Raw genomic sequence first — 19,232 nt, 5'->3', positions numbered from 1 at the left:
ACATCAAGTGGAACCTTCACATACCATATCAGCCTCAGTTGTCCGGCAAAGTAGAAAAGGCCAATGATCTCATTAAAACACACCTCACGAAATTGTGCATGGAGCTTCATCTTCCCTGGACACAGCTCCTCCCTTTGGCAATATCTCACTTACGGGCTGCCCCGCATAAACCCACTGGCTTCAGCCCACTTGAACTCATGTATGGCAGGCCCTTCACCCTTATGCCACTACCTCCTAGCCCATCACCTTTAGGCCAGTATCTCCCTACTCTTTCGCTTATTAGGGACCTTCTTAGTGAACAAGCCAACCTTTTACTACCTCATCCTTGCCACACTGCTCCCTCAAATTTACAACTAAGCCCAGAACAAGTATACATTAAAACCCGGATCCCAAAGTCCCTCTCATTGTGCTGGGAGGGGTCTTATACAGTACTTCTCACCACACCCACGGTGGTAAAGGTACTTGGAAAGACCTCTTGGTACCACCTATCTTTGGTAAAGTTAGCACCTGAGGCTCCACCCAATGAATCTATGCACACCAACCCAGAGGGGTCCCTCTGTTCAACCCCTAATCCAACATTTCCTTATACTTCGTCCATCTTAGGACCTACAAAATTAAAAATTTCCAGGACCTCCACTCTTCCCCCAATTCCAGAGGAAAAATAATCTCCCCTCCCGACAATCATCTTGCTTTTACAGGCCCACTCTACCTCGCTCGTACAAGAGCCACTCCAAGATTGATCCCAACCTGCTGCCATCGTGGGACATGATAAGTATATGCCACCCTATGTCTCTAACCTTTATTGTACTACTTGTCCTAACACTGGCCATAGGATTGGCGTCCACTGCCCCAAGAGATTGCAGCAACGTAGAAAAATTTCTCCTGGCACTCCTATACCTCCTGTCAGTAGGATGTTTCTTAGCAATCTCACTGAGTCAATGTACCTTTTAAATTAACTCTTTCTGCCCGAATCCCAAAAGAGATGATATTTCCCCCGCCAGTTATCCTTTCACTCTTACAGGCCTGCTTCACATCATTTATTCAGGATCTAACCCAAGATGGATCCCAGCCTGCCCCCTTTATATGGATAACATCCTTGAGTGGGTGACCGAGCTAGCCTGGCAGGGCGTCCTATGTGATTACACCCCTACGAATTTGCCCTCTACTCCTTTTTTCTATTGTGTTCTCTCAGTCCCCCCACCCTCACATTTTTCCTCCTGTTTTTGCAGCTCTCGCCATTAACACAGGTTTCTGCTTCACCAAGCACACGGTGCATTTCCCAGGTCAGAATCTTTGGGTTGGGATGGACGATCGGTGCACAGGCACTGGCTAGACTTGGGCATGGGACTGTCCAAACTAGTTTCACAGCTATTACACATCTTCCAGCTCCCTGGTAGGATAGGTCCACAGCCACATCATGTTCCCATGAGAAAAGGAACTACTGGATGGTTCTTTCCAAGTGGGATTCTGCTGGAGCCCAGTGCCCTCCAAGAGGCAAATACGTATGTTTCACTAAAACCACACACCTAGGTTATAGCAATGGGGGAGGGCTTCAGGATGAAACACACCAAAAACAAATTAAACAAGTCATTGAAAGTCTTACTCCCACCCAGCCAAGCTGATGTCCTCTCCGGCTCCCTCGACCCCAATATCCATCCCAAATAGACCCCAAAGTTATATAGCTCCTCAATGCCACCCGCCATTTGCTTAATTATACGTCCCCCTCATTAGCAGGAGGGGTGCTGGCTCTGCCTGCGATTGACCCTTCCCCAATACTAGGCTACACCCCTATCTAACTTCAATCTGTCTAACTGGCCTACAGACAATCATACCTCAGTCCTCTTGGGACTGGTGGCCACCCACATCACTTTAACTCAGCTGGTAGGGTGTCTAACAAATCTTACTGGCAATAAAGAAGTGGGCAATCTCACAGTAAAAGACTGCAACCAGACCATTCCGAGAGATAACACAAACATCACCTGTAGCTCCTGGAAGGGGGTCTACTTTGTTTGTGGGCCATTTTCATACCAATACCTTCCACAGAACTGGATGGGAACTTGTGCCTTAGCAATTTTAACACCCCAAATTAACACTGTCCCTGGCAACCAAATTTTAGAGATCCCTCTGATGGCTCATACTCAGGTGAAACAAGCTATTCAGGTTATTCCCCTGCTCCTAGGGTTCGGCATAGTGGCACGAGTGGGAACAGGAGTGGGAGGCATAACTACCTCAACAACTTACTATCATAAAGTAACCCAACAGCTAGCTGATGGAATTGAACAGGTAGCCCAAACTATGATAACCCTCCAAGACCAATTAGATTCCCTAGAAGAAGTTGTCTTAAAGGAACAGGCGAGGATTAGACCTGTTAACAGCAGAAAAGGGAGGTCTCTATTCTTAGGAGAAGAATGCTGTTTTTATACCAATAAATCTGGCATTTTTAGAAATATAGCGCCAAAACTCTGTGACCAAATGGCCAAAAGGAGGCAAGCTACCACCAATTCTTGGGAAGAGTGGAGCGAGCTATGGAAATGGACCCCTTAGCTGATGTCCCTACTGGGACCCCTTACCATGCTGGGACTTCTCCTGCTATTTGGCCCTTGTCTTCTCCGGTGTTTTTCCAATTTTTTGCAAGATCATATGCAGGCTTTGGCCAACCAAAAGGTAACCAAACTGTTCATGGAACATAAATGTCAACCTCTCCTTTTAGAATATCTCACCCTATGACAGGATGACGGCATTTTTGTGTGGCCAGATTTTTCCTCCTCACCCACTTTCAGCAGGAAGTAGCTTCAGAAGAATGAGACCTCTGCCCCCTTTCCCCTTTTCTTATACTTAAAAGGCAGGAATGATAGATCTTGCACGTGGCCAGCGCCACCTTGGATGCAAGTGACATCATCACAGACGCAACTGGCGCCATATTTAGTACAAAATGGCCACCAGTCTTTTACCCTACGTTGTGGTTTCCTTGAACAAAGAAACCCTCTACCTCGTGGTTTCCCAGACAAAGAAACCCTTCCACTCCGGCCTAGAGGTCTGGAGGTACCTCCCATTTTGACTACGTCACCCCTACCCACCACACCAGCAGCAATTGTTGACCTGATCCTATGAACCAACACCACCTCCCCCTCCCCACCTGCGTTTTTTGTGCCCACCAACCCATATAAGCGTATGTACTCCTTCTAGCTGCCTGCCCTCTCTCCCCCATTTTGAGCGCAGCCCAGCAGGTTTTTCCTCCTTTAATAAAGTTTGAATGGTACCCAGCGTTTCGGCTTGTTTTCTTTCACCCAGAGACATGGGAACACAGCTTTCCTCTCAAAACAAGGAATGTCAATCATTCTAGAAAAGGTAAAGGAGGGAGGTCTTTGAACTATTAAGGCCTTCCTCTTATCTCTGAGGCAAGAATCGACTAATAAGAAAGAAGCCCCTCTCAACGAGTCCTGAAACAGATCCAGTGGTAGCAGTGAGCTGCCCCAGACATATGGAAGTAGGCCAGAAGTGAATGGCAATATAAGCCTCTATTATTCATTGGCAGTGATAGAATCAGTAGCAGCATAGAGAAGCTGCCAGTTTCTGGTACAACCATACTAAGGAAGCAGCTGTGGCCCCCTCTGGTCTCTACAGGATGCATCTAAGTTTGGTTCAACTAGCAGCAACAGAAACCACAATTAACGCTTTGAAGCCACTGCTGGAGTTGGGACCTAAGTATAGAGTCACAGAGGAAAAGGCCACAGGGAATGAACCTGAGGACTTGTATGAAATGCTCATGAGGCAGCACAGCAGAAAACTTGCAAATTGCTAGAGGACAGTTTAACATGGCTAATTTCTAGTAGGCCAGAGGAAATCTGTGTCATGATAATTTCTGTGTAAGAAGATTAAAGTGCAATTTTATTTTGTAGTCACAGGCAGATGACATCAAGGACCTAAGGGCTATATTTTCACTTTTCATATAAAAATTATCACTGTCATATTTTTGTGCCTATCCTTCTCCCTTACTAGATACTGAAAGGCTTCAAAGCAGAAACTACAATCACTGGAAGCTAAATTTTCCCATCTAACTGCTTTGCCATTTGCAAATTTTTAAAGATTTTTCTATTTCCCACAATACCTTGCATAATGAGTCTCCACACAGTAGAACTACAACTATCTGTTCAATGAATAAACTCATCTTTACCTTCTATGTGGAGTGTGTAAAGTGCTGAAAAATATTTTACATAAAAGATTACGCTAATGTTACATTTACAATAAGAATACAGCTACCAAAACATATAAAATATGTCCTTAAACAAAACAAAATCAACTTACTAGTAATCATCGCTCCAGTTACAGAAGCCAGAAATCCGATGCTGACTGCAATGACAGAGATTACTCTTCCCTGCCTATGCCTCTGGAGCATCACAAACATCAGGACTCCTGCAGCACCATGGACAAACAGAGAGGAGAAGAGAGCCCAGAGGAAGATCCAATACCACATCTCTGAAAGGTAAAGCAAAGTGTTAGTCATTCTATTGAAGTACATCTTAGAAAATTCTGTTTAACAAATAGTGAGCTCCCATGATTGTGGGAAGGTTAAATGAAATATACATATAAAAGGGCCTCGCACAGTACCTGACACGGCATAGTACTAAATAAATCATAAGGATTATCATCATCACTAAAGTTTCATGAAGAAAAAATCCCCTCCATGACTTCAGAAGGTGAAGGCTATACTCTAATTTCCTCTAAATGTACCCATTATATAGCTATCATCCATCAATCTGTCTAATAAACCCTAATATATTTGTAAACTTCTTGGAATAAATTATAGAAGTTAATTGTTTGCAGTTGGTATATAATTCTCTATTTTCTGCACTAAATAGCAGTATTAACATATTTTTTAAAACCAGCCCCTAATTCAAATAATTACAGAAATCAGTCAATGATTTTACCTTTTATGACTTAAAGAATTTCAGGCAATTCCCTTTGTGGTCCTCAACTTCATATACTAAAAAGTCAGTCAGAATTTGTTTTTGTTTTTCTTTTTGTTTTAATTCTTTGCCTCTGGTCATTCTAATACTCCTTACTGGGAAATTTTCAAGCTCCATTATTCTTCCTTCAGTGTGTCCTCAATCAACTGCTCATTGATGTCTCCATTTATAGACACTGGACAAGCACACCTTTCGTTCTGTCTAACATTCATCCCTTCTCCTTCTGGCTACCCTGCTGCCTCCCAATCACTCCATATAGTTCCCACAGATACTGCGCTATGTCTTTGCATTGACTCTGACTCCCTGACCATACTCGTGGTGAAGTACAATAGGGCAGGGAATTGATCCAAGCTCAGCCAATCACTCCCTTCTCCTGAGAATTCTGGATTGGGACCAGCTAAGTCTCACAGGTCTTTGGGTGGCTGAAGCTGAAAGGCTCAGGATTTGCGAAGCCCTTTCATCATCATAAGATGAAAGCCACAATACAGGAAGAAAGAAAAATAGATCCATCAAAAGACAAGACACAACCAAGTCCTTCATTCCAGTGATTTTTAAGGCCCTGCCACATTACAGTCCTTACATTCAATGTAACATCCCAGTTTCCTTGTAATAAAATCCCTCTTTTAATTTTAACTAGTTCAGGTAAGGTTTCTGTTACTTACAGCTGAAAGTGCTATTTAGATGTCACCTTGAGGATCATCCTTTGTATGCAAACATTCTATAATGCAAAGTATCTCATCTACTACTTGTGCTAAGTATTCACTCTCTATCAAGTGTTAAAAAAAAAGTCAATAAAATATCCATTAAATAAAGAGGAAAAAAATGGATGAGTTAAAACCTATTTATCCAAACATCACTAAAGTATAGATATACAGTGTTGGGAATGTAAAATGGTGCAGCTGCTATGGAAAACAGCATGCCAGTTCCTCAAAAACTTAATAATAGAATTACCATATGATCCAGCAATTCCACTTCTGGGTATATACCCAGAAGAACTAAATGCAAATTTCAAACTGTTCACAGCAGCATTATTCACAATAGCCAAGAGGTGGGAGCAACTCACATGTCCATCAACCAATGAATGGATAAAAAAAACACGGTATATACATACAACAGCAAATTATTGTTTTGTTTGTTTGTTTGTTTTCAAAGATGACCGATAAGGGGATCTTAACCCTTGACTTGGTGTTGTCAGCACCACACTCTCCCAAGTGAGCCACAGCCGGCCCTGGAAATTATTCAGTTTTAAAAGGGAAGAAAATCCTGTCACATGCTACAACATGAATAAACCTTGAGGACATTATGCTAAGTGAAATAAGCCGGTCACAAAGGGCAAATACTACATGATTCTACTCATATGAGGTGTTTAAAGTAGTTAAATTATTAGAAACAAAAATTAGAACGGTGGTTGCCAAGACCTAGGGGAGGGGGAAAAGGGGAGCTGTCGTTTAATGGGTATACAGTTTAGTTTTGCACAATGAAAAAGATCTGGAGAACTGTTGCATAATGATGCGAATACACTTAACACTACCAACTGTATACTTAAAAATGGTAAATTTTATATGTTGTGGTATAAGACATATATTTGGTTTTTGTCCCCAGTTCCTGACACAGAGCTCCTAAAACACTTGGAATTTCCTGAGTGACAGGAGAATCTTCTGTTATTCTTAATATGCCCCTTTTGATTATATCCTAATTTATGCTAATGAGGAGACTTAGGGTGGGGTTCTTATACTGCCTCAGGATGGCGCTGCTCACCAGAAGACCAGGTGATTACAGAGTTGGAACTTTCAACCCCACTCACTCATCTCTAGGAAGGGGAGTTGAGGGGCTCTGTAGACCAGGCTCTGTAATAGTTGTGAACTATGAATGATGAACTCCCAGGTTGCTGAACACTGGAGGCACTCAGAAAGCAGCATGCCGAGGGGGCTTGTAAGCTCTGAGATTCCCCCCAACCATACCTTGCTGTGAGGCTAGGCTAAGGCCTGGAATCCTGCTCAGAACGCCAATTATGGAGTCATGACTAATGTCTGAAATCCTGTTGGTGATGCCAATTGTCTAGCTCCACAACCATGACTATACTGGTTGTGGTGCTCTGGCTAGGCAACCATGCCAGTTGTCAGGCTCTTTCACCTGCCGGTAATCCTGCACCAACTAGGCTGATTGTTGAGCTAGGGCTGGATCTGGAGCTCCCAGACCCCTCAAGCCCATGCAAAGACTGGGTCACAAACCCTTCATACGCCAGGCTGGGTCACCAGACCCCTCATGTGCAGGTCTATGAGCTAAGTAACTGGCCAAAAGGTCCTTGGAGCCATAGGTTGGAAGGCATGGCTGGGCAGGGTGGACACACTAGGCAGATGCCCACCCACCTGCTTCACTAAAACTCCTCTCTCTCCCCCCCTCCCCACCCCCCCCAAGAATACAATAGCAACAAAAGTAAAAAGACACATAGGCACACATGTGCACTAACTCCACAAACACACACACAATTTGCTTACAACAGATGTGCTAAAATCACACCCAACCGGACCGAGGTGAGGGCCCTGACCAAACTATTCTATTTCCCAACACTTGCCCTGTGAGTCTCTTTCATCTGGCTGTTAAATAAGTAAAGTGATCCCTGGGTCCTGTGAGCCATTCTAACAAATTGAAATGTGATCATGAGAACCCCCTGATCTATAGCTGGTCAGAAGTATGGAAAGGCCAGACTTTCAACTTGCATCTGAAGTGGGAGCAGTAGTGTGGAACTGAGCCCTTAACTTTGTGGGATCAGACTCTGTGTAAATAGTGTCAGAATTGAATTAAATAGCATAGGACATCCAGTTGGTGTCCTGGAGATTGCTTGGTGTGGAAAAAAAATCCACACATCTGGTCGCAGAAGTGTTCTCTATTAGAGTAAACAGTGAGTGTATTTTGACAGACAGGTCTTTTTTACCAGAATTTTTTTTAAATGATTAAAAAATTTTAAAGTATGGATGTAAATTTAATAGTTATTTTAAGTCAAGAACATCAATTACTAAAAGTTTGTAAACAAAACAAAAACTCTCTAAAAAAAAGGAAGGAGGGTATGGTTATAAACGAGCAACATCTTTGTGGTGATGGGACTGTTTCATATTTTGACTTGGTGACAGATGCATATGCAATAAAACTGTACAGAAATAGATATACACCAAAGTACAAGTATACAACTAATATTGGTGAGATATGAATAAGGTTGGTGGGTCACATCAATGTCAATATCCTAGTTGCGATATTATGCTGTGGTTTTCCAAGATGTTCCCATTGGGTAAACTGGATAAATGGTTCATAAGCTATGTATTATTTCTTACAACTGCATGTGAACCTACAATTATCTCAAAATAAAAAGTTTAATATACAAAGATATTTTTAAAAATGATCTTCATCCTGCCAAATTCTTAAAAATTGGTACATAGAATGGACTCAGATCATTTGAAATCATTTCGAGGAAGAGACAAATCACCTCAAGGAAGAAACATCTGATATATTTTACAATGTGTGTTAAAGGACCATGCATGCTTCTAAATGGCTTAAGAGACAGATGCTGGCAATTAAGGAAAAATAGGCAAAGCTTGCCTTTTAGAGGTTTTTCTCTTTCAGCTTTCAGGGAAATAGTGCTTTCATACTGTCTCTCCAAAACAAATGGCTTCAATTTATAATAAATGCATTAAAGATAGAAAATCTTAACTTGCTCAGAAGATATTTGAATATGAAAAGATATAATTTTCCAAAGTGAACCTAACCAACTGAGAATATAACAGAGTAACAATATTGGCGGGGGTGGGAGGGTATTTTCATCCAAGGAGCTCTTTTCACAAGTTACTCTGAGACAGGAAAAGCTATGCAACACATACTCTTCAGCCACATACTCTTCAATAAGCCAACTCAACGATTTGCCTTGTATCCTAAGCCTGTTGGAGTGAGCAGGACTAAAGTCATGTTGGGACCTAAAACCACCTAGACTGTATGAAAATTTTTTAAAAAGTTTTTTATCTTAGCATGCTCTTCTCTGAGGTCCCTCTTTTCCCATGGTTATTTGATATTTTGAACCCTGGTTATAGGGCAGTATGACATTTACATAAATGTAAATCTCTTCCAGATAGCCTGGAGCTGCAAACTTCCCATAAGGCACTACTATCCAGACCCTGAGAAACCAAGGAAGACATCTATAAAGTGATGCTGATTCCTGAAGCAAATCAAAATCCTGCAGGACCCTAAGATAATGCCAAGGACGAGAACAGAAGCCAGACGGAATCTTGATGAGAATTTATACCCAGCCCCTTACACGTAGCCCCTGCAGCTCACATCCACCCTTCCTGCTTTCCATTCCCTCAACCTCTTCCTTAAAAACCCCTCAATAAATTTGAGTCTTTGCAATGGTTTTAGTCTGGGCTTCTCCTTCATAACAGGGAGATGGGCTAGCCTAATATCTCCTTCAGGTTACTGATATTCCTGAGTAAAGCTAACTTCCTATTTCAGCAACAATTTTATTTTGGGGTGGTTTGCTTCTGTTTTGGGGGCAGGCAGCCAGACTTGGATTTGGTTACAAGCCCACTTACATAAATTTATCAGATCTACCCCCCCAAAAGTACTTTCCTTTGTTGTCCTTGTAATACAATTAGAGGGAATAATTTCTTGACTATATTTAATGCCATGAACAAGGGATTATTTGACATTATAAAAGGTAGTGTTGTTTATCTACTGAATATATAGCTATTGACCTCAACAATAAATTTACCTAATAATCAGGAAAAGGAAATTTTAAGCTTAATGTTTTATAAAGACCCAAGATATCAAAAGAATCATACAACTAAAATAGAATCTCAAATGGTCTTCTACTGACCAGCCCAAGATTATTCCTTAAGCAGACTAAGCGTGAACAAACTACCCAAAATTCAAATTTACTTTAATGTTTCTTTCTATTTTTTAAAAGCCATACTATTTATCACAGAAAAAACTGAACTCGGCTGAGAATGTTTACAGTTATGTTAGGTTTCACGTTATTACTACTATTTTGAATTACATGATAGATCAACATAACCATGTCAAGGATCAGGGCTCTAACGATCTTGATCCACTCTAGATAAGCAAGTCTGTCTAATGTCCCAATCACTAATGGTAATCACATGAAACCTACTGGACCAGTTCAGGTGAGAAGTGCAGAATACTAAGGACCAGAAGAAGAACAGATGTCCAAGAGCCTTGGAGGAAGAATGGACTACTAAAAGGACAGGACTGGAACATCATGGCCTTTTCTTAAACTGTCTAGGCCTCACAGCCTAAGTGAACACTCTGGCCCACAGTTTTCTTCTACCTGAACTCTACCTAATCGAAGCTTCCAGCAATTAGTAACAATGAAATGGGGGAAGCCAGAGGGAGACTTTGCTAGTGTAGTAGCAGGATCACCATAACTGATCCTCTGAACTTTTCCCCCTAGGGTTGGAGCAGGCCTCAGCATTGGAGGAAGTTTACAAGGCAAATTTGCCGGCTAAATCCCCAGAAATAGGAGTACGCTTGTCTAGCAGAATATAAATTAAGTGGAGGCAGGACAAGATGGCAAACTAAAGGTGCCTAACACACTATCCTCCCACAGAAAGGGACGAGAGCAAGGAAAGGACAGCTAAGTACGGAGGACAGCATCAGTTGGAGAGTGTGGGAAGGCAGCAGGAGCCTGGTAAGGATCTTGTGGAGCATGAAAACCAAGCATGGTGGTATACAGGAGGAAGAGGTATGAAGCTTCAGCTACCACCATGTCTCCCAAACCAGGATCAACCAGGAGGAATTCTCCCTTGAGACAGAAAGAATTTGCTCTGCCATGAGCATTCTCAGTGGTAATCCTGCTCCTTATCCTGCCTCAGCCCACCCTCAACACCACCTTGGTTACCTGTGCCATTGTCTAGCCCCAGAGGTGCTGCCCTTCTCCCTACACAGGAGTTCACCCTGTGCAGTGCAACTCACTACATGACCCCTCTAGCCTGCAGAGTGCCAGGCACCTCCATGGCTCCTGCCTTCCAGCCACCTGCATAGCTCCAGACTTCCAACTGCTTGCAGGGCTCTGGCCACCCATGTGACCACAACCACCCAGTGGCTAGTGTGGCCCCACCTGCCCACCTGGGCCCAGTCATCCACCCACCTGCACGGCCCCACCCACCCTCATGGTCCTAGCCAAGAATCTGCCGCGTGGTCCCAGCCACCCTGGCCATTCATGCAGCCCCAGACATCTGGCCACCTGCATGGTCTCAGCCACCACAGCCACCTGCATAGCCCCACCTGTACATGTGGACCCAGCCATCCAGCCACCTGTGTGGCCCCAGCCTCCCCAGCTGCCCACACAGACCCCACTTACCTGTGTGAGCCCAGCAGTGCATGTAGCCCCAGCTGGCATCCTGTGGAAATACTGAACCTACCCAGAACTACTGAATCTACCTGGATCAACTGAGTCTACCTGGAACTACTGAAACTACTGAGTCTATCCAGAATCAAAACTAAAACATCTCACCCAATGGGCAATATATAACAAATGTACAGGAGGGACTCTCTCTCCTCAAAAGCCACCCCAGAGTAAAAGAAGAAGCAACTACCAGATGACTAGGCATCAACATGGCAATACCAGAAATATAAAAAGCCAAGAAGACATGACACCACCAAAGGAATACTATCATTCTCAAATACCAGGCCCCATACCAGCCCTTGATATGTCTGAAATGGAATTCCAAGTAACAACTTTGAGAAACTCAGTGAGATACAAGAAGACTCAGAGAACAAAATGAAATCAGAAAATCAATGCAGGACATGAAGGAGGACATTTACAAAGAGATAAATACCATAAAAAAGAATATGGAGCAGAACTCCTGGAACTTAAAGATTCATTCCGCTAAATAAAAACTACAATTGAAGAGTACAAGCAGCAGGCTAGAGCAAGTGGTATTAATAATTTCTGATCTTAAAGACCATCTTTTTGAAATACCCAAGCAGACCAAAAAAAAAAGAATTTTTAAAAGACGAAGAAAATCTAAGAGCTAGCAGACTACCTGAGGCACACAAACCTTCCAATCATGGGTGTCCCAGAAGGGGAGGAGATAGGAAAAGGCAATGAAAACATATTCAATGAAATAACAGTGGTAAACTTTCCAGGTATTGGTAGAGATACAGGCTTCCAGATCTAAGAGGCTTAAAGATCCCCAAACAGATTCAATCCAAGGTCCTCTCTGAGACACACTGTAGTCGAACTGTCAAAACTCAAAGATAAAGAGAGAATCCCCAAAATGGCAAGAGAAAAGCGTCGAGTCACCTATAAGGGAGTCCCCATCAGACTAACTGCAGACTTCTCAGCAGAAACCCAACAGGCCAGAAAAGAATGGAATGATACATTCAAAGCACTAAAAGAAAAAAACTGTCAGCCAAGAATACTATACCTGGCAAAGACTATCCTTCAGAAATGAAGGGGAGCGAAATAGTGTACTTCCCAGACAGACAAAAGCTGCAGGAGATCACCACCACATGACCAGCTCTGCAAGAAATCCTTAAGGGAGTCCTACACCTGGAACCCAAAAAATGATAATTACCACCATAAATACACAAGAAAGAACAAACACCACTGTTAGAGCAGATATGCAAATGAGAAAGACAAACTATACCATAACACCTCAAAAAACCAACAAACACTGAAGACAAACAATAAAAGGGAAAGAAAATAACAAAAGATACATAAATCAACCATAAGAAAAGCAACTAAATTTCAAGAGTAAGACAATACCTTTCAATAACAGCCCTAAATGTAAATGGATTAAATTCCCCGCTCAAAAGACAGACTGACTGGATTAAAAAACTAGACCCAACTACATGCTGTCTACAAGACATTCACCTCATGTGTAAAGACACAAACAGACTAAAAGTGAAGGGATGGAAAAAGATATACTATGCAAATGAAAATCAAAAATGAGCAGGTGTAGCTATTCTTATATCAGATAAAATATACATTAAACCAAAAACTATAAAAGGAGACAAAAAATGCCACTATATAATGATAAAAGGATCTATGCAGCAAGAAGACATATCATAACTATATATGCACCCAACACCGGAGCACCCAGATATACAAAGCAAACATTATTAAACTAGAGAAAGAGACAGACCCCAATTCGATAATAGTTGGAGACCTGAACATCCTTCTCTCAACACTGGAAGATCATCTAAGCAACAAATCAACAAAGAAACAGGATTTAAACCACACTTCTGACCAACTGGACTTGGCAGATATCTATAGAACAACTATAGAATACACATGCTTCTCATCGGCACATGGAACATTACCCAGGATAGAACACATGTTAGGTCACAAATCAAGTCTCAACAAATTTTTAAAAACTGAAATCATTTCAAGTACCTTTTCAGAACACAATGGATTAAAACTAGAAATCAATAACAAGCAAAACTTTGGAAACTATACAGATACATGAAAATTAAAAAACATGATCTGGAATGACCTATGGGTTCAATAAGAAATCATACAGGAAATTAAAAAATTTCTTGAAACTAATGAAAATAAAGACACCTGTGGGTACAGCAAAAGCAGTACTAAGACGGATGATTGTTGCAATAAATGCTTACATCAAAAGAATAGAAAGATTTTAAATAAACCTAACACTGCACCTCAAAAAACTAAAAAAATAAGAACAATCCAATCCTGAAATTACTAAACAGAAAAAAATAATTAAGATCAGAGCAGAACTAAATGAAATAGAGACCCCCCAAAACAATACACTAGAACAGTGGAACAAAAACTTGGATTTTTGAGAAGATAAGCAAAATAAACAAGGCATTAGCTAGACTAACAAAAAATAAGAGAGAAGACCCAGGTAACAAAAATGTGAAACAAAAGAGGAGACATTACAACTGATACCACAGAAATACAAAGAATCATTAGAGACTATTATAAACAACTGTACACCAACAAATTTGAAAACCTCGAGGAAATGGATAAATTTCTGGACACATATAAACTACCAAGACTGAATTGAGAAGACAAAGAAAACCTGAACAGACCAATAACAAGCAACAAGATTGAAGCAGTAATCAATAGTCTCCCAACAGAGAAAAGCCCAGGACTGGATGGCTTTACTGCTGAATGCTACTGAACCTTTAAAGAAGAATTAACACCAATTCTCTTCAAATCATTCCAAAAAACTGTAACAGAGGCCATTCTCCCAAACTCATTCTATGAGGCCAGCATCACCCTGATACCAAAACCAGACAAAGATATGACAAAAAAAGAAAACTACAGGCCAATATCTTTGACGAACATAGACACAAAAATCCTCAACAAAATATTAGCAAACAGAATACAGCAACACATCAAAAAATTACACACCATGATCAAGTGAGATTCTTCCCAGGGATGCAAGGATGGTTCAACATATGCAAGTCAAAAATGTGATACACCACATCAACAAAATCAAGGCCAAAAACCATATGATTATCTCAGTAGATGCAGAAAAAGCATTTGACAAAATTCAACATGACTTCATGATAAAGACTCAAAGCAAATTAGGTATAGAAGAAAAATATCTCAACACAATAAAAGCCATATATGACAAACTCATTGCCAATATCATCCTATATACGGAAAAGCTGAAAGACTTTCCCTTTAGAATAGGAACATGACAAGGATGCCCACTCTCACCACTCCTATTTAACATAGTATTGGAAGTACTAGCCAGAGCAATCAGGCAAGAGAAAGAAATAAAGGGCATCCACACTAGAAAAGACAAAATCAAAGACAGTCTGTCCCTGTTTGCAGATGACATGTTCCTATTTATAGAAAAACCTAAACACTCCACCAAATTCTTAGAGCTGATAAATGATTTCAGCAAAGTTGCAGGATACAAAATCAACATGCAAGAATCACAGCATTTTTATATTCCAACAATGGAGTAGCAGAAAAAGAAATCAAGAGAGCAAGACCATTTACAATAGTCACCAAAAAAAAAAATGAAATACCTGGGAATAAATTTAACCAAGAAGATTAAAGATATCTAAAATGAGAACTACAAACCACTGCTGAAAGAAATTAAAGAGGGCACAAAAAGATGGAAAGACATTCCATGTTCTTGGATTGGAAACAGTATTGTGAAAATGCCCATACTACCCAAAGCAATCTATAGATTCGATTCAATTCCCATCAAAATACCAATGAAATTTCTTCACTGAAACAGAAAAAGCAACCCTAACACTTATATGGAACAACAAAAGACCCCAAATGGCCAAAGCAATCCTGAGCAAAATAAATAAATAAATAAATAAAGTCAGAGGCATTACACTACCTGACCTCAAATTACCCTACAAAGCTATAGTAACCATAACAGCATGGTATTGGCATAAAAACAGACACTCAGACCTATAGAACAGAATAGGGAACACAGTAATCAACCCACATACTTACAGCCAACTGATCTTCAACAAAGGCATCAAGAATATACAATGGGGAAGACTCCCTCCTCTATAAGTGGTGCTGGCAAAACTGGACATCCTTAAGTAAAAGAATGAAACTAAACCTGTACCTCTCACCATATACAAAAATCAATATACAACCTGAAAGTATAAAACTACTAAAAGAAATCATAGGGGAAATATTTCAGGCAAAGATTTTATGAATATGACTCCAAAAGCAGAGGCAACAAAAGAAAAAATAAACAAAAAGGATTATATCTAACTAAAAAGCTACTGCACAGCAAAAGAAACAATTAACAGAGTGAAAAGACAACCTACAGAATGGGAGAAAATATCTGCAAACCATGCATCTGACGAAGGATTAATATCCAGAATATACAAGGAAGTCAAATAACAGTAAAAAAAAAAAAAAAAACCCAATTAAAAAATGGGCAAAGGAGCTGAACCTAGGCATTTCTCAAAGAAAGATAAACAAATGGCCAACAGACACATGAAAAAATGCTCAACATCACTAAACATCAGGGATATGCAAATCAAAACCACACTGATATACCATCTCACCTCACTTAGACTGGCTATTATAAAAAAGATAGAGAATAACAAATGCTGGTAAGGATGCAGAGAAAGGGGAACCCTCCTACACTGTTGGTGGGAATGTAAATTAGTGCAGCCATTGTGGAAAACAGTGGGGGGAGATTACTCAAACAACTACAGATAGAACTGCCATATGATCCAGCAATCCCACTGCTGGGTATATACCCAAAGGAATGCAAATCATCACGCTGAAGGCATAACTGCACTCCCACATTTACTGCAGCTTGCTTGCTTGCTTGATTATTTACTTATTTACTTACTTACTTACTTATTAATTTATTGCCAAGATGACTATGTAAGGAAAATGTAGTATATATGCACAATGGAATACTCCTGTGCCATAAAAAGAATGAAATTCTGCCATTCGCAGCAACATGGATGAACTTAGAGAAAATTATGTTAAGTGAAATAAGCCAGGTACAGAAAGAGAAATACTGTATATCCTCACTCATAACTGGGAGCTAAAAAAAATAAACAAATAAAAATTTTTAAATGAAGAAAAAAAGATATAACAATCACAATAATACACTGAAGTTTCAAAAGGAGAGAACAGAACGGAGGTTGCCAGAGGTGGGAAAGGGGGAGGGAGAGGGAAGATAGTGAGAAATTGGTAAAGGACCACAAAAAATGATAACATTGTGTAATGCTGAATATACCAATTATCTTGATTTGTGCATTACATATTGCACACTGGCATTTATATTCAACATAATACCCCACAGATATGTACAATGAATTATCTTTCAATAATAAAAAGAAGAATATAAGATAAGCTTAAAGGCTAACTTAGCATGCATTTGTCTGAATTTTGAACTTTGGTTATGGGGCAAGATGACATTATGTACATAAGCGTAGAGCTGTTTTCCAGATATCCTGGAGCTGCAGATTTGCTATTAGGCACATACTAACCAGACCTGAGAAGCCAAGTGAGAGATCAACGAAGCTATGCTTGACTGCACTACGAGCCAATCAAAATCCGGCATGACCCCCAGACTCCCTACTCTCAAACTTTACCATATAAATGCTTATAATTCTAAACCTCTAAGGAGTTCAGGTAGAGGATTTAGCTGGCCTGCTCTCCTTGGTTGGCACCCCTCCAATAAATGCTAACCTTTCCTAGAGCGAATCTTGGTATACAGATTTATTATTTTTAGCTGGACTGCGCATGGGTGGGCAAACTCCTTTTTGTTCCTTAACACTAGTGCTAAACAAAATAAAAAACAAACATTTAAAAAATGTAATACATAAAACAACAAAAACTTTGAAGCATCTCATGCAAACAGTCACCTTAATTCACTGGAAGGGAATACACCTTCTTGGCACATCTCAGAAAGTCCTGTCCTTTCATTATTTTTCCCCACTCAAGGCTTTCTATCACCTTCATTTTAAACTTTAAATTTTGCCTGCATTGTTGCAATGTGTTTGTTTACTTTTTGATGGGATAAGAGGCAAGAGAGTTATGATTTGTACCAGCCTCTAAACAATACTAGAAATAGCTCTGTTCCCAAACTATAACTCTCATCAGCCCTGGTTGTCACAACTGAATTTTTAAAAATTAACAGGATTTAACCGAATAATAAACATGTTGGATATGTGATTAGGGTGGGGTATGGGAAGAGAGTCACTCTAAGCCTTAGCAAGAGTATGTTGCAGTTGCTTGGAAGATCCTTAAAAAAATGGTGGCTTGATACCACCCCCAGAAATTCTGATTTAACTGGTCTAGGATATAGCTTGGGCATCAGAGTTTTTAGAAGTTTTCCAGATTTAAAAGTTTCTCATCCTCATGCACAGCCAAGAATGAGAAACCACTGCTCTAAAATGTGATGTTCAAATCATGGAATTATGTATGATAGAGAATATAAAATTACAGGAACTCTGGTTTGGCTAAGGCCAAAAGATATGGAGCAATGAGGTGGTAAGTTACAGTGGTGCACGGGAGCCAGAGTAGCTTTTGGTGGGGAAAGGGAGAGGCTTATAGACTCTAAAGAATGAAGAATTACTGTGAAGACTGAAAGTTACAGGGATTCAATGAAAAATTTTAAATAAGAAAGTTATGCAATCAGATTTACCTTTTTAAAATATTACCCCGGTACATATGGAAAAGTGGGACTGGAAGAAGATGAGAGACTATTAGAAGATTTCAAGAGTCCAAAGAGAAATTAAGGCTTGGACATAGGCACTGGCCTAAGGATTGAAAATAATTTGAGAAATATTTAGAAGGACTTGCTGACAGCCTAGCCTGGATAACAGAGGTGAGGGAAAAGTGACGTCTGGCCTCTTGGATTTCTGGTAGGGACCACTGGACAGAGGATAATGCTATTAGGTTTAGAAGTGTAGAAGTGTTTAGACCATCTACCATACTGTTCAAATGTCAGTGAGAAGCAAGAAGTAACGAAACTAAAAGCAGGAAAATGTCATGTAGAAAAAAGTGCAGATTACCTATACATTTCTATTACTGACATTGTTTTAAAAATGAGTAAGTAACTTACATTATTGACCATTATCTTCAAAATGAGTATTTAAAAATGAGACACACAAGTTTGTAGTGTCCACAATTTTCTTCCTAAATGCATAATTTATTTTGTCAAATTTAAAATCTATGATTACTAAAACAGGTTTGTTATTAGATTTAAATTTTAATCAGAATTTACAATATAGAAAGCTGCGAAGAATGTCACTCCCACCCTAACAATGAGAAAAGGGTAAATTATAAAATTATAACTTTTCCTTAGCCCACCAGTGAGGTGAGGTTACAAACCAACAAAGCAACCTGAATTAAAATAGGAAGAAGCCCTACCCCCAAGGAGAGAGAGGACATATAAAGTGTGTCACCTGTGGGGAAGCACAGGAGCAGGAGATGGGCACCATACAAGAGGGTAAGAAAAAACCAGCTAAAATTTTCACAGATTGTTAAAGACCAAGTGTGGGTTAACATGTCAGCCTTGAGTAGCTGACACAAGTAACACACAAGGGAAGCACTCACTAACCTACCTGCACACTCTTTTTCCATGGGTCTCTACTGAGTGCTCCCTAGAAAAGACTGGGTGGTAGGCAAGAGACTGCAGAGAGCCACCACTCGAGATGTAGGCTGACAGCAGGTGATCACTGGCTGCTAAGGAAAACACAGAGAGCACTGCTTGCTTCCTGAAACCCTTCTCTTATTCAAAGCAGATGCTTTAAGTCACTGGGGGAGAACAGCAAGTC

At 40.4% G+C, this 19,232-nt stretch overlaps 1 protein-coding gene across 1 annotated transcript in view; it reads right to left on the bottom strand.

Moving 5' to 3' along the window:
- Positions 1 to 19,232, bottom strand: part of TMEM170B (transmembrane protein 170B) — a 39,739-nt gene that overhangs the window by 8,268 nt on the left and 12,239 nt on the right. The window contains exon 2 of the mRNA XM_063097988.1: positions 4,306 to 4,476. Within this exon, the coding sequence (XP_062954058.1) occupies positions 4,306 to 4,476 (171 nt within the window). The remainder of the gene's footprint in view (positions 1 to 4,305; positions 4,477 to 19,232) is intronic.

Source organism: Cynocephalus volans, chromosome 5, assembly GCF_027409185.1.
Source record: "Cynocephalus volans isolate mCynVol1 chromosome 5, mCynVol1.pri, whole genome shotgun sequence".
NCBI lineage: Eukaryota > Metazoa > Chordata > Mammalia > Dermoptera > Cynocephalidae > Cynocephalus > Cynocephalus volans.
Note: the sequence above shows the minus strand (reverse complement) of the source record. Positions and strands in the feature narration are given on the sequence as shown.